Source organism: Gekko japonicus, unplaced genomic scaffold (assembly GCF_001447785.1).
Source record: "Gekko japonicus isolate JY-2015 unplaced genomic scaffold, Gekko_japonicus_V1.1 scaffold1088, whole genome shotgun sequence".
Lineage (NCBI taxonomy): Eukaryota > Metazoa > Chordata > Lepidosauria > Squamata > Gekkonidae > Gekko > Gekko japonicus.
Genome location: NW_015171536.1, coordinates 520916 through 542895, shown reverse-complemented (window position 1 = coordinate 542895; position 21980 = coordinate 520916). Strand labels below are relative to the sequence as shown.

Genomic DNA, 21980 nt, shown 5'->3' with positions numbered 1-21980 from the left:
TCCCATTCAAAGATACATTACCTTCATGGCATAAAAGTCCTCCAAGTGGTGCCCTAGAAAGAGTTTTCGGGTTGGAAGACAAACAGATCTGAACCCTACAAAAAACCTAGAGTTCTCAAGGTTTTTCTTTGGGACCTATAACACTTAAAGCCATTGAAAACAGGTTGAAATTTGTAGAATAGCTGTGGTAAGACAAGGTGAATATTTTTACCCTATTTGCAATTAGGAATGGGCTAACTAGCTCACAAATTAAAGTTTGTCATGAATTTTGGCTGGTTCATGGTTCACAAAGGAATGTTCATGGAAGGGTGCCCAATACGAACATTCCATGAACTTTGGTGCTGTTCATGGTGGTTTGTGATGGTTCATTAATGGATACATTTCCAGACAGATTGTCTCTACTCAATTAAACTGTTTACAAAACTACAAGGTAACAGGAGGGTGGAACTCTCCAGCCTTGGAAAACCAGTAGGACCCCTCCAAAGCTTAACAGGCACTGATGGCTGTTCCCACTCTGCTCTTTGGGATCAGAAAGCTATATATATGTTCAGTTCCACACTGTTTTTTCTGTTGGCTGTTAGCATCGCAGGGAACTTCTTAAAAGCGGAATAGCACAGTACATTCATGCATTTCCTCCTGATTGTGAACTCCACTTCCCTGCTGGAGTTTGGGTGTTGGTTGTCAGGGCTCTGAGCCACCCTGTCTCTCTGCTCATGCTGAGCAGAGGGGCTTTAATTTACTATGGATAATCTAATCCCAGTATCTTTCTCTGTCTCTTTTGGGGATAGTAGCTTAAATATTCTTTATGATTGTTGATACAAAATGTCTCAGAGCAATGTGTCTATAGGTTGTGGTGACAAGTGCAAGATAACGCATGGGGGAAATGAGGGTATTTACCCTGGAGGAAATTGACCCGCAGTTGCGCAATCACACAGTTCTTTGAAGCTGCGGACATAGCCCCCCACTGCGTGATCAGACGCAATCATAAGTGAGTCGGGGGGGTTGCTGTTTGTTTTTAATTTGATTAAATGGAGGATCAATTAATCGCATCTTCACACTGAGGGCTTCCTACAGCAGTATGCGATGATGCACATACTGAGAAGGGGGGGGGGGACAACAGCATCAGCATGGATGCTGATTTTGTTTTCCAGTCCAGTGTTTCAAAACACTTGTAATACCCATTCTTTATACAGGACACATATTTCCAAATAAAAACACAACTAGAAAAATATATTGAATCATATTGAGAAATGTGTTTGCTGTACAATAATGCTAGTTAGTTCATGCCCTGATCCTTTTATTCAGACATAAAGAAAACTTAAGACAAACAGAAAAGTGCAGTTGGAATATGTTGTCTTGAACAAATCCGTGAAGACTGATATGACAGGTCTCACCAAAGAAAGGATTTTGTAAGAGGAGCTAAAGGAAAAGTTTCTTAACTGTCATTCTTCATGTGACCAATTAACCATAGGACTCTAGAGTGGCTTATTCTTAGTTGTTCTCATGTTGATGTTCAAGAGTTTGTTGAGACTGTCACCATACTGACAGCTGTTTCTTTAAGGACGTTATCATATGAGTATCTCTGAGGCGGCACCCATAGGAACCACTGTAGGCAAAATCATGGCAGAAGACAGTGACATAGGAGATAATGCAGCAATGAAATATGAAATAGAAGGACATGCTTCTCACGTCTTTTACATCATTAGCAACAATAAGACTCAAGAAGGAATTGTCATATTAAAGAAGGTGAGTCACCAAGGCATACTTAAAGAAATAGCATGAAAACTAATAGCATGGTCAAATACTCTGGCTGTTATAATATTGTTTGCTGCCTGTGATGAGCTATATATGCATATAAAAGCCAGTTTCTGAGGGCCAAACTAGATGGCATACTGGAGACTATGACTGGATCCTTTATCCCTTTAAATCATTTTAGTTGCAGGGGTGGAGAAATCATATTGGAGCAAAACTACAGTTGGGCCTTGGGAGAAACAATTCAAACCTCTCTCAGAGAAATCCCCCAACCCCTTCAGCTATTTGCTGTGATAGGTTATAACATACCCATACATTTTCTATATGAGTACATATATGAGAGGGAAAGGTAACCACTCTCTAGCACAGTGGTCCCAACTCCCAATCCAATATTTTACTTGCTGCAACTGCAAATAAAATAAATTTGAAAGGATGATCAACACTATCATGGATTTCCAGTGCCCATTCTCCTAAAAACAGAGTCTAGGAGTAGCTGCAGCATGCAGAAAAAGAGCTAGTTTAATTATTTTAATATAGATTTGTCATCAATGGGCAAAAAAATGTTGATTCTTAATGCCTGGATAGACCATCCTCTAATTTCAGGGATTTTTCTTCCATTCAGATAGATTTATAGTTAGAACCAAAACGTACTTCACAAACAGACATGTTGGCATTGTAATGTATTGCAGATATCACTTCTTCATGTGTTTTGTATCATAACAAATTACTTTTTGAAATTACTATCACTTCAGATAAGGTTGCCAACTTTGAGTTGGAAAATTTCAGAAGGTCTGGGGAGGGTGGAGTTTGGGAAGGGGAGGAGCCCCAGTGGACAAGATAGAACTGATGCTGGTTCAGGAGGTGGAGATCTTTTTCTTCTTTTTAATTGTTTAATTATTTTTAATTATTTTCTCAAGAAGAAAAAAGGGGCAATACAGAAGGGAAGAAGGGGAGGGGGAAAATATAGATTCATCAAGTTTGTTAAATATTATGAATCGTTACATACAACAAGTAAACTCATATGCATTACCAAATGTATTACATAATTCAAATATAGAAACAATAAAGCATCAATATTACAGAATTTTGGGTTCGATTCTCTCTTTAAGGAATTTACAAAAACTCTCTTAAAATTAGCAATGATATATTATTAATGATAAAAGAGAATACATCTTTAACGGTTGAATGGACTTCTATAATAAAAACCTAAATATTGTCTTAATCCTGAGATTGTCTTAATTATTTATCTAAATCTGAATTTTATTCTTACTGATTATTTAAATACTAATGGAGTACAAAATAAAATACTGAAATTATAATCAATATCTTCATCATCTTTAATGTGATATTCAAATAATTCCAGAACTAAAAAAGGAAAAAGATTAATTATTCCCATATGTCAGCAAGCTGCCATGGAGTTCTGTGTAACTGTGTATGCTTCCTGCGTGAGCTAATCCACTTCCCCACCCCCCTAGAAGATTACCAGCTTTTACTTCTACTGTGCTCATTAGGTAAATGCCTTTCCCCGTTTGTTAGGGCTGCTTTGGAACTTAGATAATGCCCAAGGTCGACTGCTGGAGGATGGAAGGAGTTTTGTCTTTGCTTTGATTATAATAGGCTAGGGCTTGGGAAGCGAATTACTGTTTATGTTTCAGACAGTTTGTTCCCAGGGGTTTTGGGCGCCTGTTTCACCTGCTTTCCCGCACGCGGGAAAAGGACCCATTGGCCACGGCTTGTTTTGATTTTGGTTATTATCATGTACCCCAGAGGTAGTCTCCATTCTTAACAATCCTTGTGTACCTGTTTTCACCATCGCTTTAATAAATGTTACTTTGCTACAAACGTGGATTTATTTGAATGCCTGGGGAATTGGACACCATAGTATGAGTAATAAGCTGAAATTAATTCAGTGGTCTTTTGTTTATATAATTGGTTAATTTTGCCAGTGTTGCATACTCAGCTAGTTTTTCTTTCCAGATCTCTATTGGGAGGTGGAGATCTTGAAGGACATTGGGCTGCTCACTTTTGATGTGGGTTCAGCAAACCCTTGCTGACTCAGCCTAAGGGTCATACCAGATGCTGGCAAAGCAAGTTACTATACCTGCGAAAAAGCTTTCTTCTAAGTCAGTCTAGTTTACAAGCTTCCTTCCTTGACACAGGTATCTGGCCACCTTGATCCACATTATGGTAACATGGAGACTAGACTACTGTAATGCACTCTGTATAGGTCTCCCCTCCATGTCAGATTGGAGACCCCAGTTAGTAGAGAATGCTGCAGCTAGGTTATTATAGAGACCTAGCTGGAACATACATATTACTGCCATTCTGCAATCACTTTGTTGCTACCCATCAGTTACCAGGCTTACTTACAAGCAAGAATGTTTTAAAGTACAACCAGGCACTTGTAAACCTTATTTGGTATCCTATAGGAGAAAAGGGGACACGTCCATCATTCTATGATATGGAGTACTTGTAATAGTAACACCAGAGCCTTCCACAATCACCTAACATGTAAACGGAATTATGTTTTTGGTGTTGGTGAAGAGTTTTCATTTAATAAGAGAAATGAATACATTGCAAGCCCCACATTATGACTCCTTTTTGTTTAGTAACAAAACGCCTATTTATTTTCTGCTTTCTTTCCAAATGGGAAACAAAAAATACCTTACAATGAAAAAATACAACAGAACCAAACCATAGAGGGGGAGAGGCTTCTGGGTGAATAGCTAGTCTCAGGCCCCCATCACACGAGAGGATTAGATCCGCAAGAGGGACGGATTGGAGGTGCATCAAGCGGGTGCAATCACACCGCAAGATCTGGGAAGCGGCGCACACCCGTCCCCGATCCGTCTCTTCCAGCTGAAGATGCAGATTTTTAAAAACCTAGAAAACACTAGTACCTACCAGAAAATCCGCTGCAGGGACGGCCAGCTGATCGCCAGCACGCCCGTCTCTCCCACAGCATGCAAGGTCCTGCCAAACTGCGCATGCACATGCATGCGCAGCGGGCTTGCCTTGCTCTCTGGTCCATGGCTTCCTCCCAGCATCTGATCATGCTGGGGAGGACCTGCACGGCGGCTGGGGGGATCTGTCTGATCCCGCCACCGTGCTTCTCTTTTGATGTGGCTCAAAAAAGCCACACTTTAGCCGTGCCTTTTCCCCCAGTGTGACCGGGGCCTCAGCCTCCCTCTCTCCCACTTTCCCCCAACACATAGCCTGAAAGACAAGAGCTTTTCTGCATGTCCCTTTAGAATCCAGGCCTTAAGTACCAGTCAAAAGAGGAGCATTAAAAGCCACTATATATTTATTAATCTTCTGCTAACCAGCTAGCAGGGCCTTCCTGCTTCGTCCCTTGCCAGCTCCCCTACTAGCCAGAAGCTTGAAAGCAAATGAAAGTTGATATATTTTCTTTCCCATTCACTAACAGAAAATTTCAGGAAATGATTTCCTCAGTAGAGTTTTTAATCAAAATTACTAGTGAGATGTCAATGAGAAATGTCTACCTGGAAAACAAAAAAGCATTAACACAGCTGTCAGCATTAAATCATCCAGAAAGGGACAAAGGGTAAATTGTTTCTACCACAATGATATTTTAGCTGTGACATGGGAAGAAACCATGGAGCCCTGAAAGTCAGCCCAAGTAGTAAAGCTGGGCCCAGTTAGAGCAAAGATGAATAATTAACATGTTTTTACAGCAAGAAAAAAACAAAGCACTAACTACTTTCCAAACAGTCCCCAAAGAAGTGTACCATTCTTTCTTGCCTTTAATCTTCCACTCATCATTGATCTATAATTAATTTCCTAATGCTTTAAGAGGAATATTCCACTTTCCATTTTCTCTCTCTCTACAGAGAGTAGATTATGAAAACAGAAGTCGATACGAAGTTAGAGTCAAAGGTATCAACAGATACATCGATGAGCGTTTCCAACAAGATGGGCCATTTGAAGACACAACTAATCTTAAGATCAGTGTGGAAGATGCTGATGAACCTCCAGTATTCACCTCAAAGGAATATGTAATGGAGATTTCTGAAGGGGCTGCAGTTGGTTCATTTGTAGGGGCTGTGAGTGCCAGAGATCCAGATAATGCCAACAGTCCAATCAGGTACATTTAAAACTTTTTAAGATATGAGTTTGGAATATAATGCCAAAAAATCATAGGTCACAGTCAGACGTGCCTATAGATCCAACTCAGCTGTGAATGCCTGACAGATCTAAAGGGCATGATCAGACAGCAACATCTGGAAAAGGTCCTGCAGTCATCAGCACCCTGTGCTGCCCCACCACAGAAGCAGAGTTAAAAGACACTGGGAAAAGTCTGGTCCTAATGCTTGCCAATGGGCTACAGACAGATTTTCCCCTACCTGATCGCTCAAGCACACTCTCATGCCATCGGGATGGTCTGCTCATTCCATCCTGACTCGGTGCTGGGTTTTTTTCCTCGCTTAGCTGTATGCGCATAACCGCATACTCCATGGGGAATCCTCAGTGTGGCCCTCTGGTTGCTCAAGCATGCTCTCATGCTGTCAGGATAGTCTGCTCATTCCATTGCGACTCGTGCTGGTTTTTTCCCCTCCCTTACCAGTATGCATAATCACATACTCCATGGGGAACCCTCAGTGTGGAGGTGTGATTCCTCATTTATGCACATGGGGAACAAAAGGAAAAAAAGGAACAAACATGCCATCTGATCAGGCAGTGATGGGCTGAGCCTAAACCTACAAAGGATGTGTGATCATGCAATGCTGTGTCAATTTCAACCAGGGAAAATAGACTTACTTCCCCTCTGCACCAAATGGCACATCTGACTGCAGCCATAGGCTCTTGCATCACACTGAAAGCTATGTTCCAAATGAAATGTATGTTGTTACACACAAAGCATCCCCATTCACTTCAACACAGTTTCTTGTGTAAAAAAACAAAACAAAAACACATTTCTGCAGATTCTGTCTCCATTTAGAAAAATGCAAAAAGCCTTTCAGGTGTGAGAGATTTGGGTCTAGAAAATAGCTGCTGATTAGTAATATAGAAGTAAGGATTTTGTCATCCAAATGAAGCATAAAGTGCTCAGAGCATAGAGTTTCAGTAGAATAGCTAGATTCAAGTCTGGTAGCACCTTACAGACCAACACGATTTTTGGGGTAGATGCTTTCAAGAGTCAAAGCTTTCTTCTGATAAAGATATCTGATGAAGGGAAGTTTGACTCTTGAGAGCTTACACCCCAAAAATTCTTGCATTGCCTTGAGTTGCACCATTGAACACAACATACTGTGGTGCGTTCAAAAGACTGCAAAGGGGAATAATATCATGAAATGGGACATTCCTGCCACCCTTTCCTGCTGCAGCCCACTCACAGTGCCATCCCAAGCAGATTTTCAGAGCATAGAGTTTCAGTAGAATAGCTAGATTCAAGTCTGGTAGCACCTTACAGACCAACACGATTTTTGGGGTAGATGCTTTCAAGAGTCAAAGCTTTCTTCTGATAAAGATATCTGATGAAGGGAAGTTTGACTCTTGAGAGCTTACACCCCAAAAATTCTTGCTGGTCTCTGAGATGCTACTGGACTTGAATCTACCTATCCTAAACAGAATTACACTGTTCCAAGTACACTGAATGCATTGGGCTTGTAAGGATGTGACACTGTGCAGGATGGCACTGTAAGCCAACAATTTCTGCTCCTGAGGATCTGGGGACCCTCATACACAGTCTAAAAGATGGGGTCTGCAGTGAGAAGGGGAATAGGCAATAATTACCACTCCTCATCCACCAATGGAAATGTTGTGCCTCTGGCAGAAAAGATCTTTGGATCCAACACACTTTGGATCCAAGTATCACTTAAACCATTCCCCCCCCCCAGTCAATTATTTTGGGAAAAGAACAATTGAAATTTCCTGTTTTATTTTCATTGATTTTCAATATAGGGTTACATTCTGATTATCGAAATGAATTAATAAGCAATCACTATGCCAAACAGAGTAAGAGTTTGAATTAACTCTCAGTGGTCTAAGGTCAAAAACCTGATATCTTGGATATTTCCAGAAGGTGTCCCAGACCCAGATATACTTACCTTCAGCAAGACCAATGGTATCACAAGCCTTCCAACAAGTTCCTGGGCACATTAACCCATAGAAGAGGCAGACTGTATTGTTTATTTAAAGCATTTAGATACTGCCTTTCCATCTCATGGGAAGTCACCAGGCAACTAAAAATTATTATTTTAAAAAATCATATAAAATAAAATGTAGTAAACAATAGAGCAAAAATTATAGACTTGTGTGATTATGAAATTTTAAGATATACTTAGATCTGGATTAATAGAAAATGGTAATGAAATGTTTTTGACAGCGCTTAAATGTTAAAAAATAGTGTAGTGCCTGCAATTAGACATATATGTATGAGGTATTTTAAGAGATATAATACTGTTGTTATTACTCTCATGTATTCCGGGAGAGCCCATCTCACCAACCCTACCCTCCATGTGGGCAGCAACCAAGCAGGAGCAGCTGGAGAGCCATCCGAGTGGCAGTAGGCATTTTCCAGGGGGCAGCAATGGATAGAGGGACTGACAGTATCTGTAACAGCAGCTGCTGGGCACCTGGAAGGGCTTCTTGTCATAGTGAGGGACATGGGTGTGGGACACGGGTGCATCAAGAGGCTACCGGAGGACCTCTCAAAGTCTCTCGGGGGGCCCTGGCACTGTAAGTGTTGCAATATGGAATGGCACGGTGAGTCCCATTTGGTATGGGAAGCCTGTGGCAAGCATGGAGACTCTGCACAGGTGCATTGTGGTGATTATGTCATTGCCACATGCCACAGCAGCTGTGCCCTAAGTCAAAGGTAATCTGTTTTGGTTTCTTACCCCCCACCCCAGTTCACATGCCTATATCTATCTATCTATCTATCTATCTATCTATCTATCCATCCATCCATCCATCCATCCATCCATCCATCCATCCATCCATCTATCTATCTATCTATCACAATAGAGAAAATAACAACCAAATCCATAAGGGATAGCTAAGCATCCAAGCTGGCAGCTTTTTTGGGGGGTATTTAGTATTTTTGCTTTACACTCTTCTCTTTATCCTCACAACAACCCTGCAAGCAGGTTAGGTGGAAAGAAAATGAAACAGGTCCAAGTCCACCTACTGAGCCTCTGAAAGAGGGGAGGGGATTTGAACCTGCATCCTACCAGGTCACGTCTGTCACTCTAACCATTATACAACACTGACTCTCTATGATGTAACTGGATATATATATTTTTTTTGTAGGAGAAGGTGGTCCTTTAGCTTTTCTGGGATGATCTGTTGGCTTAGAGGTGTAGTGGTTTGGTATAGTGGTTAAGTGCGCGGACTCTAATCTGGGAGAACCGGGTTTGATTCCCCACTCCTCCACTTGCACCTGGCTGGATGACCTTGGGCAAACCATAGTTCTGGCACAGCTGTTCTTGAAAAAGAGCAGTTTCTGTCAAGAGCTCTCTCAGCCCCACCTACCTCACAGGGTGTCTGTTGTGGGGAGGAGAAGGGAAAGGAGTCTGTAAGCCTCTCTGAGACTCCTTTGGGTAGTGAAGGGCGGGGTATAAATCCAATCTCCTCCTCCTCCTCCTCCTTCAGAGACACTTTCTAAGAAGCAGTCCCATTTCTATTTCTCCAGAAATATTTCCTTCTAAAACCATATAGAATAGAAATAGAAGACATTCTAAAATTGATATTTTGTTACTCCATCCCTCTGGTGCTTTTTTGGCACTGCATCAAGTCCATGATGAAATAAGTGTACTGTTCCATCCCAACTTGGTTGTCAGTGTTAGTCATTTCACAAGTGGCACTTTGCTGTTTCTTTTCCATTGAATCATTCACCTGCTGGGAGCCTCCCTGTGAAATAAGAATGAATAATACATTTTAGATTTGGTTCACATTAATATTGGTCTGAGGCATATTTAGTTTTCTAAAAAGAAGTGCTTTGATCCTGGCAGCAGTGAAGTTTAAATGTTTATTAGTGTACATTTTTCATGATTTCTGAGTTTTGGAGCACACATCCATATTCATGTCAATAGAGTGCTCTCTCTAGATGACAATAGCTTATATGTCCTTGTTTCAGTAGGAACCTTTTGGTGCATGAGCAAGTCTCATTTTTTTCACTTTGTGGTGCAGGTATTCTATTGTCCCCGACAATTATTTAAAGAGATGGTTCAGCATCAGTGAACACAATGGAACAATCATTGTAACTAAGCCCCTGGATCGAGAGGCAGCACCGTTGCACTATTTAATTATTGCAGCCACCGAATCAAGTGAGTAAGAATTTTTAAGGCACCCTCTGCTTGAGATACTGGATCCCTTCATTGCACTTATCTTCCAAATATCCCTGCTTTCTGAATTGCTCTTTTCTCATTTTGTCACTATTGATTGTTACATTTTGAGGTATTATTCAAATGATGAGTTTGGTGGAAGCAAAATAATGTTTGAGCTTCAAGGTCTTGTACTCGTTCATAAAAGACTACCCAACAAGATGGGGAAGAGAGAGAAATGTAACAGAATGGGATCTCTAACTGTTTAAGCAATATTAAGGCATACAAATTACTCTTCTGGTACAAAATCTTATGCTAAATTAGACCCTGGTTAATTTCACAGCAGATTTTTTTTTTGACAGATACAAAATCAGTCAGGGTTTAATTTAACACCAGTCAGAAACTCATGCTTCAAGTTAGTTGTGAAAGCAGGGCCTAAATCAGTCAGACTTCTGTATAGTTGCAATTAAACCTGGAAAGCACCCCTTATATAGATCTCATATATTTTTTAAAAATGCGAATTAGTTACCATTCCTTTGGATTCAGAAGATTTTTTAAAATGCATATTTATGACTGTGGAACACAACATAGCTATATTTGCATATACTTGGATATTTTGCTATGGTTGTGCTACAGCCAGTGTTCCCTCTAAGCTGAGTTAGTGTGAGCTAGCTCACGGTTTTTTAGCCTCTGGCTCACACATTTTAGTCTTAGCTCAGGAAGGATGGCTCCAGAGCAAACTCATTTATGCAGTAGCCAAATCGCTCGCTCACAACTTTAATGCTGGTAGCTCACAAAGTAGAATTCTTGCTCACAAGACTCTACAGCTTAGAGGGAGCATTGGCTACAGCATTCATTTGCAGCTAAATTTTCCTGTGTGGAGAATACAGTGATTGCTATGGCACATTGATAGCACAATATCCAATGAGGAATGTGGACAGCAAGTGTCAAAATACTGATCTCTACCTACATAAGAGTAAAGGAAAATCCCAGCTGATCCATTAATGATAACTTGATGCTGTTTCTTTCAAAGTTTTGAGCTGGGTTTTTTCAGGGTAAAGGGACCTCAAAAACAAATAATATCAAAAGAAAAATATTCTACAGACTGTGTAAAACAAAGGGAACAGGACTGTAAACTATTCCACGGTCTATTGTACATATTATGATCTTATTGCATTGCCTTCTGCTTTTATAATTCCGTTTTCTGCATTTCCTTATGATATATCATGTCTGATTCTTTTTTATATTGTTTGTAATCTTTGTAATCCTCAATCATTAATTGAATGCCTCATTTTTGCTTTGTATAATCCATTTTGAGTCTCAGCGAGAAAGATAGGAAATAAATGAAGCAAATAAATATATAGCATGAAAAGAATCACAATGTATATTTTAACTGTAGGGGTCTAATATACTATAAGCAGTCTTAGTTGACATATAATATAGTCTTTCCTTTCTGCTCCCAGTGACCAATGATGTGCTGGCTGTCAATTAGCAGTGCAAAAAACCAATACCTGCAATGATGTGTGTGTGTGTACTGCTGTGTCATGCCTATTCTCTTGTTCTAGACTGGCTCTTGTCCCATTGCAAGCAATCTGACAGCCACCATTGTACCCATCATGGACAAGGGATACACTGCACTGTTATATATGGGCAGTTTTGACACCATAACCCAAATGACCCACAATGTGTCATTTTCCTTTGTGATGAGAGGAATAATGTGAGATGTGAATCCAGTGGTCTTCCAATGCAGCTTTCAAAGGCACAGGAGCTTTGATAGACAAAGAAAGTTGGCACCCCTATTCATGTGGCTTGCCTGATGTTTTGTTTAAATGGGATTTGATAGATAGGGATCTGTACCCTTTCCATACTCATTACTAACCTTAGCAGTCTTCAGCCTTTGATTCACACTGGTCCATTCTGCATTTAGCATTCACTCCGCTGTTTTACCAAATCCATGTTGGAATGTATTGGTTAAGTGCACAGACTCTAATATGGGAGAACTGGGTTTGATTCCCCACTCCTCCACTTGCACCTGGCTGGATGACCTTGGGCAAGCCGTAGTTCTGATAAAAGCTGTTCTTGAAAAAGAGCAGTTTCTGTCAGAGCTCTCACAGGGTGTCTGTTGTGGGGAGGACAAGGGAAAGGAGTTTGTAAGCCATTCTGAGACTCCCTTGGGTAGTGAAGGGTGGGGGATAAATCCAATCTCTTCTTCTTCTCTACATTGCATGCCACTTTCAGTTTATTTGATTGTCAGATTTTATGGTAGCCTCCACACTGCATGCAGTTTCACTTTCTTTGATCTCGTGATTTTATGGTACTGTCTGCATAGATTTATGGCTATTTTATGGCCATTCAGGGGTGACTTTGCAGTCAGTACGGCATTAGCCCAGGGTATTTAAATGTGGTTTTGAGCCGCATCTTTTTGTATTCCAGTGTGGGTTTGGTAAAACAATGGAGCGAATACTAGGTGCAGAATGGGCCACTGAGAAGGGCTTTAATGCTGCACAGTGGTGCTCTAGCAAGGAGCTGGGGCAGATTCCTGCAGGTTCACAATCATTGGTGTGTGCAGGGCTATTTTTGGGCAGGAACGCACAGGAACGGAGTTCCTGCTAACTCCCGAGTTGGCCACGCCCAGCAGGAACTCATTAGCATAATAGGCCACACCCAACAGCAGAAACTCATTAAGACTGGGGTGCGTGGCCTAACATACAAAGGGTTCCTGCTACAAAAAAAGCCCTGGGTTTTGACAACAAAGGTAAACAGAATAAGAAGCAAAAGGTGAGTGTGGCTGGATGACCACACTTCTGGCAATGTGGGGTGTGGCATAATATGCTAATTAGCTGCTGTCAGGGATGTAGCCTAATATGCTAATGTGTTTCTGCTGTTGGGTGTGGCCTGTTATGCTAATGAGTTCCTGCTGTGCTTTTTCTACAAAAAAAGACCTGGGTGTGTGATAAGCCATTCAGGCTACATGATTTAAGCAATAATCATACACACACACACAGCAAATTGGCACTTTCTGGCTCTCCGATTGGCCATTGGCTGTGCTGTGCACTCCATCAGGCATTGACCTGCGAACCACCATTGGCTGGGGGCTGGGTCCGCTCCTCTCCCCCACCCACTGCCAGCCTGGATACACTTCCCTGACAGAATAAGCTGCCAAAACAGCTGTCTGTCCTGATGAACACACTTCTACTTCTGCTTGGCTCCTCTGTGGCTGGCTGGCTACTGAGGTAGGCCACCAGCTGTCAAACCATACTCTTCTCCTCCTGCTGTGGGGCTAACTTTTCCCTCAGTGGCTGTTGCTAGGCAACCAAGCTTGGTTCTGTCAGTAAAAAGATAAAGGCAGGAGGCCCCTTCCAGGCCTACTTTGGCCTTTGTGGAAAACTCATTGGGGTCAGTCCTGAGCTAGGGTTGTCAGCTCCAGGTTGGGAAATTCCTGGATATTTTTTGATTGAGTCTATGAAAGCCAGAATTTGTGGAGGGGAGGGGCCTCAGCTGAATAGAATGCCATTGAGTCTGCCCTCCAAAGCAATTATTTTCTACTGGGGAATCATTGCTGCCAATCTCCAGGTGAGGGCTGGAGATCACTAAGAATTACAACTGCTCTTTAGATGGCAGAGATCCATTCCCCTGGAGAAAATGGTGAACTTTGTGTCATTATACCCTGCTGAGGTAGCCACAGCAAATTTACGCTAAGTGCCCAAGGCCAGGGTACCCATCCAGAGCATCTTTCTAGAGCTCATTGTATTTATTTCCACAATGGGCTTTATTCCTAGTAATCATATAAATGCATCAAAAGGATGACTACATGGGAAGGTGCTAAGCCAAATTGTAAGAGTCTTGGGCAGCCAATCCACATAAGTGGACTGTCTCCAGTGATGGTTTTGATGGTGTAAGACTTTCAGTTATGCACGGGACTTTTAATAGGGCTGTTTGGTAGCAAACGTATTGCAGAGACATTATTTATGCTATGCATGTGCTATTCCACAAACAAAGTTATGCCCCTCTCTGCAGTCTTTTCTGCACTGTTATATATGGGTAGTTTTGACAACATAACCCAAATGGCTTACAATGTGTCATTTTCCTTTGTGATAAGAAGAATAGTGTGAGATGTGGATTATAGTTCTGCTTCATCCTTTGATATTTGCTGTCTACCTACTGTTATTGGCTAAAAGGTGAGCATTTGTAACAACTGTTAGAACACATCACATGCCATAGAATTTAGTCCAAGATGTTGATCCTGGTTTTTGTTCCATTTCATTCAGTGAACCCCAAACAAACATCAAATGTGAATGTTTCTATCCAAGTTGCTGATGTCAATGAATATGCACCAGAACTTTCCAAATATTATGAAATATATGTGTGTGAAAATGCAATCTTTGGACAGGTAAGACTAGCACGTCTCACTGTATGCCTTTTTTTCTCTCTGATGAGATCTAACATATATTTGGTTGATTGCAGGAAATGTCATAACTGTTCAGAAAAGTTGCTCTAACATTACTTCTCATTGGTTTCAGCAAATCTTATAAGATTGTTGTATGGTAGATAGGTATATCTCATACATATAGGGAAATAAGATTCCATAATATCCATAGCATAATACCCTGTGGTTTTGCCTGTCCCCCCCTCCCTCTTTGTGGTAATAGAGTTGGAGCCCATGTCAGCCAGGCCCCTCAATCTCCAGAGCCTGGTACACGGCACATGGTCCTCCTCATTTGGGCTCTTACTCCCTCCCTCCCTCTCCTCTGCTTTTCTTCTCTGTGTACATGCCACCTCTGCAGCTTGAACATGACGCCCATCACCACAACCCAGTCCTAGTCTTTGCCTGCTGCACATGCTAGATTCCAAAGGAGAGATAAAGTGTGTGGCTGACAGGGTGCTGTGCTGATCATTCATAGCAACCTGAGGAGATGGGCCCATGGCAGAGCCCAAGCCAAGGAAGGGAAGAGGGATGGGGGCACTTGATCCGTTTGACTTGTCGAAGATCATATGCAAGGAGGTATTAATGAGAACTCATTTCCCTGTTGCTAAGAGGTGTCCATCTTTGTGTTAAACAGAAACAGTACCATTTTGAATACAGCTACTGTTGCCTGGGCTCTTCTCTTTGTTCTCCCCACCACCCCAATATTTTGCCCTTGGGCTTATGGAACATGCAGTAGTACAGTTCTAAGCATTCTTCAGAGTCATCAGTTGATACTTCCATTGAAATACACAATTAAAAAGAATGCTTTCTTGCAGCATTTTATCTCAAGTATTTTTCATCTCCTCCCAAAGTGGAATTCTCTAAGGTGCTACTGGCTTCCTGCCTAGCTGTACTACTGCAGATCAACACGGCTACCCTTCGAACCTACCCTACATTAACAGTGCAGTCCTAAACCACACGTTAACTTCCATAGATTTTGAAGGGTGTAACTCTGTTTGCGGTTCCAGGTCGTATTCGGGATGGGGCGGCTTGGCCAGCCTTATACTGCCCCGTTCAAATGACCACTCACACACAGGTTCTTTGGAAATTAGGTGGATAAAATTGGCCACAACTTTATTGATTACAGCTGTTATAGGCATTGGCACAGCATGGGTCCACCAGATCCGACCCGTCGGCTGACCCTTCTGCCAGCTGAGATATCTGTTACCCAGCCAGCCAGCATGGGTAGAGACTGCAGGATGGCAGGTTGCCAGGGTTCACCTGGACGCCTGCCCCTGTGTGGACTCCCCTGCCACCTAGCGGTGAGGTCTATCGCTGTTAGTCCTTGAGCTTGTCTGCTCCCTTCAGCCCTCATGCCAAGACCCTTACGGGGTCCCCACCTCGGGAAAATGGCACACAGGCTGATTTCCGCCAAACGGATCCGGCCCCATGCTGTCACGGCCACGAGAGCAGGACAAACCACTTAGTCCTTCTCCCGCCAATGCCTCTACAGCTGTAGCCAAGAGTGGAGAGAATAACGTATTCCCTGTAGCCATATGTCCATACCCCATGCTGACAGGTGCACTCCATCTGCCCGGAACAAGGCCCCCAACCTGTGGGAGATGTTCGGGTGGCTGATCCAAACACCGTCTGCAGACTCAACCGCCTTGCCCAGCCTGCCAGACAACTTCCTCCTTGCCACGTCCACTTTTCCAGGATAGGCCGCTCCTCACCATGACCTCCGTTCCAGCCAATCCGACCAAAAGAAAACTGTGTTGGGCAATACCTGACGCAAGAAGGCTAAGTCAGCCAGCACCTTGCATTCCAGACACACGCTGGGTTGTTCTGTCAAATCATTCTCCCCCAGTTGGAGCACCAATGCATCAGGAGGTTAGTGTCAGGCCCTGACATGGCCCAACCAGGGCAGTAACAATCTCCACCACATACCCCGCTGGGCCATCCACGTGATGCGAATGGCTGCCTCCAGCCCCAAATCCTTGCCCCAGCTAGAAATGCATACAAACCAGCCCAATGAACGATGCTGTGCCCAAAAATCCATGCCTTTATGCATTTCTGATCTGGAACTGAGGAGGCAGAGATGCCCTCATCGGCCACCCACCAGGTGCGGCCGCATGTATGCCTTGAAGGCCATTGAGCGCCACCGCCCAATGGCTCTTATGCGCATCTTGGACATCCTGAGGCCCACAGCCGTGGTTGCTGCCCAAATCCTAAATGAGTGGGGCCCAAATTCCTTGCTGGGCAAGTCCATAGCCCCCAGTGCCACCTTGAACACGCCCGTGAACTGGTACCTGGTCAACAGGGCCCCATCCCTGTCGATGAGCAAGGGGCTGCCCTTCCGTGGCCGCATCACAAGGAATGCTCTCGTGGTCTGTACTGGGCATGGCCACCCCGGGGGGGGGGGCCCAGGTGCAAATTTGCTTATTTTCCCAATTGATCCGTCTTTGATCTCTTGATAAACAAGGAGACCCCTTCCACCCCAATGAAAACATCCCAAACCCCCAAGGGCATATTGGTGAATGATTGTCTGGAGCCCGCTACCAGTTTAACAACCATCAGGGCCCCGAAAAAGTCCAACACGAATGCAGCTTTGAACAGCGCGGTTTCATATGGGGACCAACACAATGACGGAAGCTCCCACAACACTAGCTCTAATAATTTAAATGTCAGTGGCCTGCGGTGATCCAGATACTGTACTGCTAGCCTCCACCACCCCTCGACCGCTCTACAAGCTTGGAATGAGTTGCAGGGTCCATGAACCCCTCCGCTTTACTAAAAAATGTAATGGCTGCCATGCGACACCGAATGGTACTCTGGGCAAACCCTTTATCCTGAAGCCTAGCCATGTAATGCAGCACCCATTCCCCATCCACGGGCCATGTTTGTGGGGCCCCGCCTTCCGCCGTAAAGTTGAAAAAGGCATCTATCGCCCTGGCGTAAGAGTGAAAAGTGGAGGGGGCAATGGAGGCATAGATTCCCCGCCTTATTGTACCTTCCCAAGTTCCCAAACCTCCTCCGGAAAGAGGTCTGGAACGTGGTTGGCTTCCAGTGCCAATGCGCGAAAGCGCTCCTCCTGAAAGCAAGACAAAGCATCCGTTATGCTGTTATCCACACCTGGAACGTGATGGGCTGCAAATGTAATGTTATCCACCAAGCACACTAAAGCCAGCCAGCAGACCAGCCGCATCACTTGTTCAGACGCATCACACGCATAACCGCCTGGTTGTCGCACCCAAATCGCACCCTCCTGTTCCGAAAGAGATCCCTTCAAATCACAACCGCCACCAGTATTGGTAAGAGCTCTAAAAAGGTGAGATCCTTGAGAACTTCCAACCCCCCCCCAGGCCTCGGGCCAAGGCTGTGCACACCAGCGGCCTTCATAAAAGACTCCAAACATGGCACCCCCGGCCATGTCAGAGTGTATCTGAATGGCATCCTGCACATCCAGGGGCTGTTGCCAAATGGTGACCCCGTTGTACCCCAAAAGAAACTGAAGCCAGACTCCCAAATCCTCCTTCATGCCATTAGTCACCCGTACACGATGATGGGGTGCTCTGACCCCTTCTGTTGCCCGGCTTAGCCGAGAGCAAAAGGCCCTGCCTGGAGAAATGACCCGGCACACAAAGTTCAGATGCCCCACCAATGACTGTAGTTCCCTCAAGGTGCACTTGGAACACACCCGTACTAATGTGATGAGCGCCTGAAGGGCCTAGAGCTTCTCCTCCGGCAATCTCGATGCCCCCCTCTCTGAATCAAGCTGAATACCAAGATAAGTCAACTGCGTTGTCGGCCCCTTGGTCTTATCCGCAGCCAACGGCACACCAAGTTCCTCAGCAAGCCCTTGAAATGCCCGCAAAGATTCTGCACAGGTGCCATTGTCCCTGGGGCCGACAAAGAAAAATCATCCAGATAATGAGTGATCCCTCGTGTACCAGACCGCCCCCTCGCGGCCTTGTCCATGTACCAGGCCGCTCCAAATTTGAAACCCAGAAAGCAGAAGTCATCTGGGCAGACTGGAAGCAACCGGAATGCTGACTGGATATCACATTTGGCCATTAGCACCCCCCACCCACATGCTCTGACCAGCCCGACAGCATGATCAAACGAGGCATATCGAACTGAGCAAAGCTCTGGCGGAATCATGTTGTTCACCGAAGAACCCTTCCGATAGGAGAGATGATGAATGAAGCGATACTTGCCCGGTGTCTTCTTAGGCACTACTCCCAAGAGGGATACCCTCAGGTTCGCTAAAGGGGGATCACTAAAAGGACCCACGATGTGCCCCACAGAAAGCTCCTTCTGGAGCTTTTTGGCAACCACGTCAGGCAGGTCCTTGGCTGACCTCAGATTATCTGAATCCATGGCACAGCGCAGGCCCTTGAAAGGGATGGGGAAGCCCAAATATATTGGCCAGCCTTCTTGGAGGGGAATGCCAACAGGAGCAGTCTCAAGGCCGATACCCGCACCGGGGTAATTGCCCAGGACCAAAATCCCCGTGAGGTGCTAGCGTCTTGACGAAAAAGTGGCTGCGGTGCCGGAAGACCCCCCTCCCCCTTTGTTGGTGGTGCCACCGGAGGAGGGCTTGCCACCCCGAAAGGGCTGGTAGCTGACTGATGACTGCGCACAATAAATCCATCCGTGCCCCCCACCACACAGTTTGCAACTGTGACTGAATTTACACCATGCCCTCCGGCACCACCTTTGGTTATATTCCCAGCATACCCCTCGTGCCCGATCCCGCCTCACGGATCCCCGTTTGGGTTTGACCTCTCCTTTCCCTTTTATACAGGGTCCTACCTCCAGGAGCCAAACTTTGTCCTGTAACAAGTCCCACCATGCCCTGTTGTCCCATGACACCAGCTTACGGCACGTCTTGTCATAGTCAATGGCCAGACCCTCGCTGGCCAGGACCCTGGCTTTGACCACGTTGTTCATGTGGTAAAGCAGATGCCAACCCCTTTCCGGATACACCATCGCCACTACTCCCGTGTATAACAAGTAGCCAGAGATCCAGTTGAGAAAGGTGTGCTCCACCTCCTTGTGTCTGTCCTTCCTTTCCTTCCTGCCTGATGTCAACATGCAACCCTCTTCCCCTCATTTCTTGTGCAAAGTAAAGACATTAACATAATACCAATCTAAAATACTATCCCAAACCTCATCTGTTAAGTGACACCCCGGCGGATCCTCGCCATTTGAATACGTGGACAAGGTGGAGGATGGATCGGACACATCCACGTCATCACAGACCGCCCCGGGATCCCCGTTGGCCCGGGCAGTCAAGGCCCTACGATGAATTGCCCAAGCCGGCAACCCCAGTTTATGGGCCGCTACCGCCCAATAGTCGCTCAGCGGCAGCCTGTCCCCACCTGCTGCAACCTCACCTGATGAATCCTCACTCTCAGTCTCAACTCAGGGGCATGCTGAGAAGCCTGAGCCCCCCCTGCCCCTTGGTCTTATTGCGTGCCGACTGCTGAGTAGCCGTGCTGGTGGAGGACCCCCCACGGCGGCAAATGGTGCCATCATCAGCTGCCCGCTGGGTCTCCGCGCCCGTGGTAGGGGGCCGAGATTATTGGCTAAACCGCCTGTTGCCCAGGGGGGGCATGCTCCCATGTTTGGACCATCTGGCCCCCCCACCAACCACACGTGCCCAGGCAGGAGCCTGGTAGGGGGAGGGGCATGGCCGCATGCAGCCCACCGCCCCATGGCTGAAAAGGGGAGCCACACATGGCAGCTACCCCCAGCCACCCCCCCAGCAGCGGCGGGGGGCACCACTGAATGGCATGGTCCTGGGCCCCGGGGGAGGGAGTGGTGAGGCAGTGGCTGGGCTGATGGTCTGGGCCGCCGTGCGGAGGATCCGCAAGGCCCCATGCTGCCCACGTCTGGCCAAGCCTTGATGCCGGCTGGCGCGGCCGGAAGGGGTGGAGCTGCGCGAAGCCCGCTGACCATGTGGCCGCAAAAGGGGGCCACTCTCAGCAGCCTCCCCACGGCCAGCCCCCAGTGGCCGGGGGGCGCCATGGAATGGTGCGGCCCTAGGCCCCAGGGGAGGGAGTGGTGAGGCAGCGGAAGGCCTGATGGACCGAGTGGCCGAGCAGAGGGAGCCACAATGCCCCAGGCCGACTGCACCTGGCCTGAGCCCTGATGCTGGTTGGCGCGGCCAGAAGAAGAGCTGCGCACAGCAGCCTCCCCCGGCCGGTCCCAGCAGCTGCAGGGGGGGGCTTCCATGTATGGTGCGGTCCTATGCCCCGGGGGACATACCTGGCCACCATCCTCCACTCTTTCACCCAGGCAGCTCCCCACGATGGAACGGCGTGAGGACGGCAAGTGACCTGTGTCACGTATATCCAGGCCTCTCCCTCCAGCCAACCTAGCAGCAAGCAGCTCCAGCTGCCGATGGAACGGCGTGAGGACGGCATGAGGACGGCAAGTGACCTGGGTCACGTATATCCAGGCCTCTCCCTCCGGCCAACCTGCTGCCTGGCAATTGGCCTGGGGAGGGAGGGGAAGCACCTAACTTCCCACCACTCGCCTGCCCCCCCGACCCAACGATTGGCCAGCCGCTTCCTCCCCCACCTGGCCCCGCAAATGGCGGGCCTCGCCTACCCGGGCCCTTTGTGCTTAGCGTTGCATTGCAAATATATGAGCTGTAACTAAGCATTCCATATTCTTCTCTATTGTAACATCAGTGATGTAATGGGGAGGGTGCATGCTTGTATGAGCCAAGGCACCCTGTCACTTCTTCCTTTCTTCCCACCAGGTATTCCAGCATGACACCACCCAAAATGATATGGTGTCTCTCAGTCACCTGTGGTTTGGGGCACTGGTTGGTTTCTGTGTGGGTGCATGGAGTGAGGATGCTGCTAAGAACCCACTCTCTTCTTGCTTTCTCTTTAGCCAGCCTCACAAAGAAGCTGTAGCATAAGCATGAGTGAATGGTTAGACATAGGTTAAGGCTTTTTGAACACAGTCTGAGTTCTTAAATGAGAAAGATCTTTATTTACTACAACACAACTTTACACTCTGGAGCACTGAAAAGGGTATCACAGCACTGAAGGACTATTGCAGAATTAAGAAAGAGGGGAAAAACCCTTTGGGCTAGTCTAACCTTTAGAGACACAGATGTTATCTTTGGCATCCCCCTCTGTGAGGTGGGAGCAAGTCTGCTGGAACTTAGAGGCAGGTGCCCCTTTATTCCTTTAGCTGCCCCTCATCAACTTCAGTGGCTCTTTGTGCACCTGTAACAGAATGTTCATATTTGTTAACCCTTGCAGTCCTAGCTGGGACAGAGTCTATTTACCCAGTCCTAAGTTTGGGGAGTAATGCCCTTGTGGGACACCTGGCATTCCTTTCTCCAGTCACCTTGCAGAGAATGCCTCCCTTCTTTATTGCCCAGCTCAGGTTATCCAAATAGCCATCTATCTTGCCCCTTCCTGGCAGCTGGGCAAATTACTGTCTCCTTGCAGGAAACTCATCTCTTCTTAGCTGGCAATTTAAGCAGTTTATTACTGCCTTCCTTGGGAAAG

General features: G+C 45.8%; 1 protein-coding gene across 1 annotated transcript in view; it reads left to right on the top strand.

The window, feature by feature from the left end:
* LOC107117484 (cadherin-19-like) overlaps positions 1-21980 on the top strand; it is a 73490-nt gene that overhangs the window by 27228 nt on the left and 24282 nt on the right. The window contains exons 5-8 of the mRNA XM_015419610.1: positions 1562-1746; positions 5604-5857; positions 9904-10040; positions 14306-14427. Coding sequence (XP_015275096.1) covers positions 1562-1746; positions 5604-5857; positions 9904-10040; positions 14306-14427 — 698 coding nt within the window. The remainder of the gene's footprint in view (positions 1-1561; positions 1747-5603; positions 5858-9903; positions 10041-14305; positions 14428-21980) is intronic.